Below are 11,720 nucleotides of genomic sequence, written 5' to 3' on the forward strand. Positions count from 1 at the left end.
AAGATACACGTGTAGTTGCACAACATGTAAAATAGATTGCAGTGTATTTGGCAGGTGTTCTCAGGTCATGAACAGTGTCTTACCGATATCTTTAAAAATAAATTGTGTGTGTGTGTGCATAATCAGTACACTCTGCTAGGCTGAAACTTAGTGGCTAAAAAAAAAGCAAATTGAGAAGAAGCTAATGACTGTGCACTAAGCATTGATATTGAAAATGATAGGCATACATTAAGAGGTGGGAATGAAGCACTATGGATTAAGGAGCAAATGCGAGTAACTGATATTCTACTTGACATGTGGAGTTATGCACAGTTGGTGTATAGGGTCAACACAATGTGTGCCAAGGGATGTGAAACGCTGTTGAGCTTGTGGGATGAGATTTGGAAGTTTGGAACACAGGAACTGTACTGTGTAACATTCACTTGTAAACGTGATCGTTTACATCTGAATGCTGGCGTCTGCAGCCAACAGCATTCATCGCACAGTGGCAAACATGCTGTCTTGGTCGGAGTGCCGGAGGCACTCCGCCGAGACAATTGCTTGTGCGAAGGTGATCAAAAAATTGTGCGAAGGTGATCATTCCAGAATAATTAAACCAACGATGCAGCAGTAGAACTTTGGACTCAAGAGAAGGGACGAAACACAAGGTTCGCACTGTTGGTTTAGTTATGACCAGTCAACTAGCCCAAACCTGCACCCTTTGTTCCAGAATACCACTCCTAAGAGAGAGGCCGGTATTCTTGAAGGGGGTCTGAATGCAGTCAGTGGACTATGACAATTTCATTCATGTGTATATCACATGATGAAATTCTATATTCTGAAGTAATAAAATTCTGATTCCAATTGCATTATGGTGTATTGAGGCAGTTAGTGTCAGTGTCAAAACAGTCATTTGAAGCGCCATATTTTGCAGAGATTGTGACCTCTTTCCACCCTTTTGTTTTTGGTTAGCACATTTGGTGACCCCTTAGCTCACTGTTGCACACTCGGGAGGCTAAACTGTGTTGCTCTTCTTCACCCTGTGTTTCAGATTACCCACAGCTGTTTGCATCACTCATAGCGAGGACTGCAAAGGATATCGACGTCCTGATCGACTCCCTGCCAAGTGAAGAAGCTTCTCCTGAGCTGCAGGTACTGCACTGTTTTCTCGTGACTACCATGAGTGTTCTCCCCATTTGTGTTTTGGAAGTTGCCTTCACGTTCAAGTTAAACACTGTTAAAAAAACACTAAAGAGAAACAAAAAATATATATATGCATAGTTCTCACACGCGTCACTTTCGGTTCGTTCCGCGCAAGTGTCCGCCATTGCTGGGTACCTGACGCACACCTGGCTGCTCACGCTGCATGTGTTGATCCGAGGTTCCTTTTCATGTCGTGATCATGCCAATCTGCGGAGTTTTCTGTTGCCGTACAAGAAGTAACACTGCCAAAAGCTTAACTACGCAGAACTAGGCATATATATTTCTATTTATATATGCCTGCACTTTTTACTAAAAGTGATAACAGGACAGCTCGAACGCATAGTGCTGTCGGAAAAAAGCAAATGCTCGTCGGCTAGCCCGGTAACTGGGATAAATCGGAACCATCTCCACAGCCCAAATGATGAACTCCTTTTCAGATTTGAGCACTGAATTCAGTGTTGGGGGTAGCACAGTAGACTAAAAAAAAGAAAGCTGAGATCACCTGCATGGCATGAGTGTCGTGCTTTTTGTATCATTTTCTTCGTCCGTTGCGCTGCCCCTGACGACAAATCAAAACCAATGCTCAAATTTTCTGCTCGTCAAAAAAAATTGACATCAACTGCTTCATGTCCAGCCGCTGCAGGCATGCCAAAACACACGGTCGCTAAATGGTGCCAAATGCTTCCATTTTGCGGCTGCTTATGCTTCATGAAACAAAATATCCATTTCGATATATAAGAGCACACAAAAATGGCACCGTCACCACCAGTGTTGTGTTTCACAGACACACCCACACAAACATCGTGCACGCATGGTTGAATTTGTGTGACAAGCAGGGCTATCTGTGGATTCGGAAGAATGAGGAAATTTACTGGGGGGGGGGAGGGGGGGCGCACACAAAGGAACTTGCTTTCATTGATTTCGCTGAGGTTGGTGACAAGACCCGCCGGCAGGTGCTTCACTGATATGTTTCTCACCCAAAATAATTGTTAACCCACAGTGATTTGCAGGCCTTAATTTCTTGCAGAATGACGCCGGTCGCAGTAAGTACCAGGTAATTATAATCATACTCACGTGCATCGTGGCTGCCAGCGCTTCGGGGTCTGAAGTCGCATCCACACCGACGCGCAGTTTGTACGAGTCCATGCCGTTGCACATTTTGACTTTTGCTTTATGGAGAGCCCACGTTGGTCGGACAAACCCGTTCATGAACGAAGGGCGGAATCCGGGGCTTCTAACTTTGGCATTGCGTAGCTAGAACCATAAACATGTGTCGCATATGCGTCGAAGCGAACGGCAAACGTAGAGCGGCACACAAGCAAGGTACCCAGCAATGGCGGACGGTCAGGTCAGACGACGAATGTGACGTCACGTGAAAACTATGTATATATGTAGATCTAACGCTATCTGAAGCGAAGCTTTAGTAATATTGTTAAATAACAGCTTTACAACTAACGGCAATGCATGCAATTTTGTTTATGTTTATCCTATGCAAGTTTCCGCACCAGCTCTCTGCGACATCATTAATTTTGACGGCACCTGCTTCTGTATGGGTGAAGACGGACTGCACTGTATTCTAAAGGTGCTAAAGACTATACTTAGAAAGTTTAGATCTTAACTCTTACTGAGCCGTGATGAACCAAATTCTAGGAAATACTTTTGAAATCAGTGATGTCACACTCACGTATGGCCACTGGGGTATTGGCGCAAGAGTAAAAAAAGTGGAAGCTTGTCTCTTCTTTTTTTCTTTCTATGATGTTTCACTCTTTTCAGAAAAATAAAAAAAAGATATAGTTTGAAAGAATCTGCTGTATCAGGCCACACTGGTTTAGTGTTTCTCGTGAGTGTCCGACTTGAATGTGTTGGCACTGGTTGGAGATGACTTGGTCTTACTAAGTGTAAGCTGCTGGAAGCACACACATTTTTCTAAGCAACTTGAATATAGAACTTTCAGTTGCTAAATATGATGGATGGCTGCTGTACTGCAGTGTACAGTTTGAACGTTACAAAAAAACTTCGGCGTTCATTTTTCTTCCTCTAGCACTTCCCATCTGCCCTTTAGATATGTAAATGTGCTTGTTATGTGAGCTTGTGCTTTAAAAGGGCTCTACATGGCCTCGGACTGCATATTGTTGACATGCAAATGTCCCAGTGGTGGGAATGCTGCACCGATTCGTACCTGCTTGAAAAGACGAGCGTGACAGGCCAAGGCGTAATGGTACTGCAGCAGAAACTGTGCAGACAATCTTATTCTACTGGTCAGGCTAGCCATACACCGAGTAGATGGCACATTAAGTATGCGGAAATATCAGGCAGGTTGCTTTGTGCCCAGTTTATAGCATGTTGTGTTGCTTGTATGTATAGTGACTCTAATAGCTGGTATTCACACACGCTCACCACGGCATCTTCTCCATGCAAAAGCCAGTGCCATGCTTTTCTCTGCCATTGTGAACAAGGAACCTGTACAGGACCCGATACATGAGAATCTATATCTGATGTTATTTTATTTGGCAAATATTTGGTTTAGTGCGAATATATATATTTATGTTTGGTATGTATAGCTCAGCTCTTACTTTTTATTTATTTTATTAACACCGTTCTGGTGATGAATCATTGTGAGAGCACGACTTTTTCGTGCATGAATCTTTTGCAGTTGCCTTGCGACATGCCGCTTTTTCCGTAAGTGTGTACAGAAAATATTATTACGACTATGCAGCTCAACTCAACACAGGTCGAAGGAACAACGTGACGCTTACTAGTCCTACCATATCTGTGAGAAAGAAAAAAAAGGAAATTGGTGTTTTTGCCATCTGGTTTCTTTGTGCCACCTCGATTCAAGCTGCTTTCTGTAGTGCTTGTGATGAGCTATCAATTCGCCTAATTCATCATTTTAATTAGTTATATGCAGGATCTATGTAGTCTATAAATTCACGTTTAAATTTTTTGATAAAATGCTGCAGTGCACGGGCTGCGCAAAAATGTTTCCTGCCCTAGACTCTCTTCACCTGCATCTGTGGCTTATTTTTTGCCACATCTGCACAAGGAATGCATGTATCAGAAAAAACTATACTGATCGTTTTTTTTTTTTTTTTTTTTTCAAAATTTGCCATTAGCCCTCCGTGATAGGTCAATGTGGCTCAGGCTCCAACCAAATGAACTGCAGTGCCTGCCCATATGGGCAGGGCCCAAGCCATTTTGCACTATCACAGAGAGCTAATGGTGGACTTGGAAAAAAAAACAACAGATTAGAATAGCTTTACGTTATTCTGGCCCATGTTTGTTTACATCTGCATTACAACATTTTCTTTTTTTTTTTTTTCACGATTCGAAAACAGATTTTGCCACCTCGAGACATTGCTTGTCAAGTCAAGAAGAAATTGTTTCTGTCTAGTGATCTTGCTTATCGTGCCTTCCAGTGATCGCATTAATTGTGCAGTATATTTCTTGTATTGTTAACAATTTTAATGGCGAAACGGCAGTCTTCTATGTGAAAATCTATACATTCCAAAATTGTAAGTCATTACTGAGACACAATTCCGTCCACAAAGCGAGAAATTCACAGTCATGAGTTGGAATAATCTTGAGAATTGGGCTCAGTGTTTGGTAAGAACAATATGAAGCTAACAGGCAATGAAGACAAAAAAGCATAAGGGGATGAACTGTTTTTTTTATGTGAGTGCAAAATAATTATGGGCGCTTCATCTTCATCTGAAAGGAACTGAAAGTGGAAGAAAAGACAGCTTGTTGCCAGGGGGTGCTAAACCCACAACCTTTGAATGAAGAGAAAAAAAAAACGAACTCCTCAGTGTAATCAGATGTAAAAGAAAAGGCAGTCCAAAAACCTTGCGTGTTTGTGAAATGAGTTCACTTTGTGTTCATTGGTAAACGTCACTAATAAACACATACTACGTGTGCGCTTATTAAAGGTACAATGTTTTATAGCACCTTTTCTCATTATGTAGCTTTCCATCTGCACCAGAACTACTTCGAGTTACTGCTCCAAAGCACTGTTTTCTTTGCTCCAAGCTACAATTTTCATCTGCTCCCAAAGTGCAATTTTCCTTGCTCCAAAAGTTTAAGTGCCACTTGCGTCAATGATACCCACATGTACATCAAGCCTGTGCTTCTGCACGCACACTTCCCTCACCGTCTTTCCTTATCTACTTGTCTTTGTTTGCTAACGTTCATGCAGCTGTGACAGAACAGACAATTGGTGTTGGTCAAAGATAAATTACCTAAAAGAATATAAAGTGTTATGCCCTGCCTGTCCCTGTTGCACCTTAGTATCACAGGCTTTCGAATTAGAGTAAAATGTATTGGTTATGTGTAAAACTAAATTTTTAGATAAAAAATTTAATTGAATAATTAATCAAATTTTCATCTACTAAGCGTTGCCAAAGCCAAGCCAAAGAGATGGTTTGTGGGCCTTACTGATTGAAATAGATTAAAATAATAAAATAGAGCCTATAATACAAAATAGTCCTCTTAACTAACATTGTTCTTCGAACGATAAAGACCTTTCTTGAGATTTTCAGTTGAACGATTGACACCGAGGTTCTTTCGTGGTTGAAAGATCCGAGTGTCTGTCCAAGGTCCACGTAGTTTGCATTTGTGTTGCTTGTGTCGAAGAAATTGTTCTTGTTGAGTCTAGGATTCTTTCTTTTTTTATTGTAATTCAGCTAAACTGCCATAGGGTGCTGGGTCGATGCCAATTTTGTAGCCTTACCTTGGGGTATCATACATTGATGTGCACAAGTGTTTCCAATTTGCTGATTGGCCACTGCATTGCATGTGCATGTGGAACAGCTATGGTGTGGACTTCTGCATGGTATGGGCAATTTTCATGCCATGTTGCAGGTATCATAATGCTTATCATGATTGTGATGATCACCAAGAAGCTTCATTTGTCCCCGACAAGGATTTAATTATATTAAGTTCTGTAATTTTACATGCCAAAACCAACATATGATTGTGAAGCACCTCGTAGTGGAGGGCTCAGGGTCAATTTCGACAACCTGGGGTTCTTTAACATGCAACCAATGCACAGTACACAGGCGATCTTGCATTTTGCCCCCATCGAAATGCACTCTCCATGGCCAGGATTTGATCCCACGACCTTGGGCTTAGCAGCGAAATGCCAAAGCCAGTATGCCACCACGGCGGGTAAACAAGCGTTCGACCCAAAGCCTCTGTTGTGTTAGCATCTGCCTGTTGTCGGCATTGTAGTCACTGCTCTTCCATCATGTCATCGTTGTTGTGTTGTCCTTGTTGATGTTACGCTTCAATTGACATTGCCATCATCATTGTACCGTGATCAAACGCAGTTATCGCCCTTGTCATCAGACCAGTTGTAACTTATATGACCCTTTTGGGGTGGCACCAGATACCTTTTTCTATGGGATTTCTTTTTAGAAAGCAAGGTGTCACCATGCTCCAGCTTGCGCGGACATTTTTTTGCTAGCACTTGCGCCTGGTGCGACATAAGCATTACAGAATGGCATTCAGATTGGCAGGCTGTGAGGAGTGCAATGGCATGTGTCACCAGCATAGCGATAGTGCAGTATGAACTGGCGAGCTTCTTTATGTTCAACTGTGTTACGTGTGGAACAACCATTCAAGTGCAAGGTAGGTGCGGGCCCTAAGAACTGCTGCCTTTGACCCTTTTGCCGACATTGTGATCCCACCATGCAGTCACGTTTATTGCATTAGGAGCATGAGAGAAAAAAAAGTTGCCGCACTTCTCCTTAATGGGTGTCTGGAAGCAGAGTTCGACCAGACGAGCCACTGATTTGCTGCCCTACAGTAGGAGTAAAGGAAAGTAGGAATATAGAGGAAGAGGAATATACAGGAAGAGGGTGGAAGTGAACATTGCACGCACACGGGAGGATACACTGGACTATAAGCAGTTACTTAGGCCGGTGCACTTCCAAGTACTGCACCAGTCCACAGATAGCCTTTTGTGCCAGTGACAGATGTGGTCACGGTCCGAGTTTTTTTTACTCATAAAATGGTATCGAGTCTGTCTGGTTTAACTAATTCCTATAAAGTGTATGGTTAGAATTAGAACGCAGCAGGTGCATAATTAGTGTGATTGACTGTAGGAATGCTTACATATCAGAGCAGCTGTGCCCATTCTCGTGAATCTGAATTAACTGCTTCCGTTTCTCATGGCTTTCGGATAAATCGGCAGTGCATGAAGCTTGCAGGTAGAGGAAGGGCCGGAAATGCAGTATTTGATATAAAGATCATTCAGTTGTCATCGCTGTGTTAACATATGACCGAGCATGCATAGAAGTATTTTGTTCTACTTTTACGGCCGGTGAGAACTACAAAATTTGCTGGGATGATGTTGTCCAAGGGCCTTAATTTTCGTGATAAGAAAATCGGGTAATGTCGTGTTTTGGATCATCCTAGATTTTAGAACTGTACAGTCTGAAAGTTAATGCAAAATTTCAGCTTGCCTAATCCGTTTTCGTCAGGATGTCAGAACAAAATGTTTTTCGTTATGGTTTTAGTTTCGTTCCTCTGAAGAAAGTTCCGTTCCGGTTCTGCTCCGGAACGAAAAAAAAAAAATGTTCCGTAACAGTTCATAACAGTTTTGGTTCACATGCAAAAATTTTCAAGCAAGGTAACGATAAAAACATAGTATTTATTTTTCTCTCAATTTATTTGTTTATGCGTGCGGTAACCGTTTTGCGCGTGGTTTGATACGCTAGCGCGAATGTGATGCGGCTGATGACGAGGGCTTGCACTAGTCGTCTCATCCTTGGTAAGGCCGTCCTTGCTTCGCGGTATTCAGGCTATTATGAATTCTGAGATCATGCTCAGTGCTTTAAGTCAAGGCACAGAGCATGATCTCAGAAGCAGCACGTCATCGAGTGCACCCACAGAAATGTGAGACCGCTGTTTTCCGATAAAACAAACATAAATGAACGATAAAGCTTCGGTAACAAAGCATTGTACCTGTAGAAAACCAAACGATGAACTCTTCAGCATGCAAGCCCTGGGTTTGGCTACGATCCCGGTCTGCTGGTGTACCGAGCAGCAGGCTTACATTAGTGGAGCGCTCGACCGGCTATCACTCGCACTATCGCTGCCTGAGGTACGCACTTATGCGGACCCCTGAGATAAGCACTAATTGTCACATTGCCTGACGTCGGTTGCTGCGGATTGCCGACTTTCCCCTTGAAGTGAAAACCGATCAAAAATATTTTGGTTTCACTCCGGAACAAAATAATAAGTAATGTTTCGGTTACGTTTTCGTTCCGGTCAAAAATATCATTCTTTTTCATTTTTGTTTTCGTTCAGTTCCGACACACTGGTTTTTGTCTTAATATAGTACTAATAAATTGAAAGCTCTGCCGGTAAACTTAGTTTATTCCTCACCAACATGGACCTAAACAAAGTAAACACCACGCTTGAATATAATATAGTGTTCAAAATTGCCCAAGTTATTTAAAATTTAGTCGGCAGTTTTAGCGGCAATTTTAGCGACATTGAAGTAAAAATTTGTGGAAATTTAGTGACTTCTTTGTCTTAGTTTAGTGACACATGCCACAAAAATATGGCAACTCGGCTCTTCAGTGAACCACTTCACGCCAACTTGGGTTGCTGGGTATACACTGCTCAGCATCTGCTTCCATCCTGTCGATACATGTTTCACGGTTGGTGAATTCACGCGACAAATGTTCTCACATTGTAACCATCAGCTCCGTTTACATGAACGTGACCTTCGCTTTACTTATATGCTTTCTCAGCAGTTCTTTGCAGCCTCCTTATAAGGGCGAGTGCCCTTATAAATGTTCACCCCCGCCGCATCATCTGCTTGCCATCTATTTGGCGTTTGCTCGCCACCGTTATCACGTGCCATACTGGAACGGAGTAGTGAATTAATGATGCAGCGAACAATTAGGCCTTCATAGCGTTCCGCATCGTCAACGCATCACTAGTGCTTATGCTATGGCACCATCTGCTAACTGGAAATCAAACCACTTTTATATCTGAGCGCCGCTTCTGTAGTCCTAGCAGCGTCAAAAGAAACAGCTCACCTCAGTATTAACGACTGAATATACCTAATGGCATTTCTTCATTGTGAGGTGCAACTAAGCAATGACGGATTTTACCATTTTTTTCTTGATGTCAGGGTGGAGGGCAAGTAATAAGCGTGAATTCGGAACAAAGTGGGTGGTCTGGGCTTCACGGGAACTGCCAATGTATCTACCTAATCACAGTTAGGGTGGTTATTACAGTAACCATCATAGTAATTCACTATATACAATGTGCACGCGTAAATTACCTAAGATTTTTGGTATCGCGGTAACATATATCATGTACCTGGCAAAAATAAAACTCTCCAGTGCTGGCAATAATCAGACAGTTATGCCCAGAGCTATATTCCGCAATGCAAGGATATTGCCTATGTGTACCTCGTACCTTCGACATTGCTGCAAGTTACTTGTGAGATAGAGTACAGATTGCAAAGTCTGTGGTTTTTGTGCAGTCTTGAAGATGAACACATGACATGCTCCACATAAATTTTGACATCCAGATTTGCAAGTCATAATGAAGCACTTATTGCAGTTGGCTTGTGGCATGATGTTGAGTGGCATGATACATACTTACGTTCTGGTGATTCACGAGAACTGGTTAAGACGGCATGTTACGCAGATGCACCACCAGCCACACAACAAAATATGATACAGAAGTGTCTCATTGAATGTCTGCTGCCAGTGACATGTCTAGTTGGCAACTTATTTCTAAATAAGCACGCTTCTCTTGCCAGATGCATGCTACACGTTTTCTGCACACTTGTCCCACCCGAGTTCTTGTGCCTCAGCACCGTCAGCATTACAGCAGCGCAAACTGCCTCCGGTTCAAAGCTATTCTGTGAGTACAATGTGCCTGCCCTGTTGTCCTGAGGACAGCGGCTTGGTGGCTACAGAGTTTCTGCCACGAACACACAGTTGCGGGTTTGATTCCCAGCCATGGCAGCTCTATCGATAGGTGATGGAGGCAATAACACTCATGCAACATACTTTGGCTGCGCACTAAAGAACCTTCGGGTGGTCAGAATTAACATGGAACCTTCCGCGACAGCAGTTCTCATAGCCCCATGTGTCGCTTCAGGGACATTAAGCTCTTTTGATCTTTATTCTCACTTATATCCTAATTTTTCTTGAAATTTTCTTTATCGTACACCGTGCTGGCACGAGATTACTGTTATGGTTTGGTACTGGTAATAAACATAAGAAACCAGCATGAATATGATAAGGGTAGAGGCGAAAATGGGCAACAAGACAAATGCCGTGTACCACCAAAACCCATCATCGATGACAGGAAGTCGCTGATGGTGGCCATAACGAATGCACTCTCCTCATCCCAATGGCACGGTGTGACAAGTGAAACTGCTCTCCCTTTCACAGGCGGCCAACCTTAGGCGGCTAGAAGTAGAGAACCAGGAGGCAGCCCGGCGCCTGGAGGAAGTGGTCCAGCAGGGGGAGGCGCTCCTGGAGCAGATCCAGAAGGCATTGCACGACATCGCCGAGTCGCAGCTAAGCATGCAGCACCTGGACGAGGCTCCGCCCAACTGACTAGTCGTCCAGTCGCACATCGGCTGCACTGTTCTCATCAGCACGTCCCAAGCTTTTAGAACTGTGACCTCTAGAGAGCCTCCCATGAGCTGCCCCCAATCTCGGACTCTGTAATACGGGACTCGGAGTGCACTTTTTTGTCCTGGGCTCAGCCTGGTGACGTGGTTGTGTGGCATTTCTCACTGCTTCAGCACATGTATATAAGTTCCTTTTTATTTTTTTCCCCCTGTTCCTTGTTAAGTAGTGACATAAAAACATGTTTTTTTCACAGGTGCCCTTTTGTTTCTCATTCTTTCGTTGTTCAGAAGCTAAAGCTAGCGGTACCCTAATGTCATCACAACTGCGCAGCATTCTCTGAAGCCTGGAAATATTTAGAAAAGGCACCTTAATTCTCTTGTGACATAGTTCACTGATCAATCCAGTGGATGTTCTTTTTTTCCCCTTCTCTCATTGCTTAAGGAAGTTCTCTGTCTGGTTGATTTTGTGCTGGATAGGGAGTTTTACCATTGTGATTGATGGAAGTTGTTCCGAATACAGCAACAGAATTCCCACACTGAACTAAATGTCAAGCGGGCATGCTTTGTCAGCAATCCGCCACACCGAACTGGCCAGCTATCAGACACCCCGTGAACGAGGCGCCAACGCCGGGCCAAATTCCAAAGCTCACTTATGAGCTTCCTAAAATAACCCACGAAAGCAAGGACAATTAATAAGGGGTCCTCTGGTGCGCCAGCAAACGCCGGTTTTGGTCGAAAGACCGAGTCAGAGCCCAGAGTTGTCAAAACACAACAAAGTATATTCTGCAAACAAAGCAGTTACACACACACTTGCACACTTAGGCTAGACACAATACAATTCAGATGGGTATTAACAAAACAGCGGAAAATAATTAACGATGATCACTAAGAGTCCAACACGTAAAGTACAGAATGAATAGGAACACAAAGT

The 11,720-nt window shown here is 43.1% G+C and overlaps 1 protein-coding gene across 1 annotated transcript; it reads left to right on the top strand.

Moving 5' to 3' along the window:
* The first annotated feature begins 333 nt into the window (after window positions 1-333).
* LOC119439958 (mediator of RNA polymerase II transcription subunit 21) lies at window positions 334-11,046 on the top strand. Its single transcript, XM_037704918.2, has 3 exons — window positions 334-349; window positions 1,031-1,131; window positions 10,605-11,046. The coding sequence occupies exons 1-3, from the start codon at window positions 334-336 to the stop codon at window positions 10,770-10,772; spliced, it is 285 nt and encodes a 94-aa protein (XP_037560846.1). The 3' UTR covers window positions 10,773-11,046.
* The last annotated feature ends 674 nt before the right edge of the window (window positions 11,047-11,720 follow it).

This window comes from Dermacentor silvarum, chromosome 2 (genome assembly GCF_013339745.2).
Source record: "Dermacentor silvarum isolate Dsil-2018 chromosome 2, BIME_Dsil_1.4, whole genome shotgun sequence".
NCBI classification, from domain to species: Eukaryota; Metazoa; Arthropoda; class Arachnida; order Ixodida; family Ixodidae; genus Dermacentor; species Dermacentor silvarum.

Bases quoted from the DNA above. Each gene is read 5' to 3' on its own strand.
- LOC119439958 (XM_037704918.2), top strand. The intron at 1,132-10,604 runs GTACTGCACTGT...TCCCTTTCACAG, and splicing joins AAGCTTCTCCTGAGCTGCAG to GCGGCCAACCTTAGGCGGCT.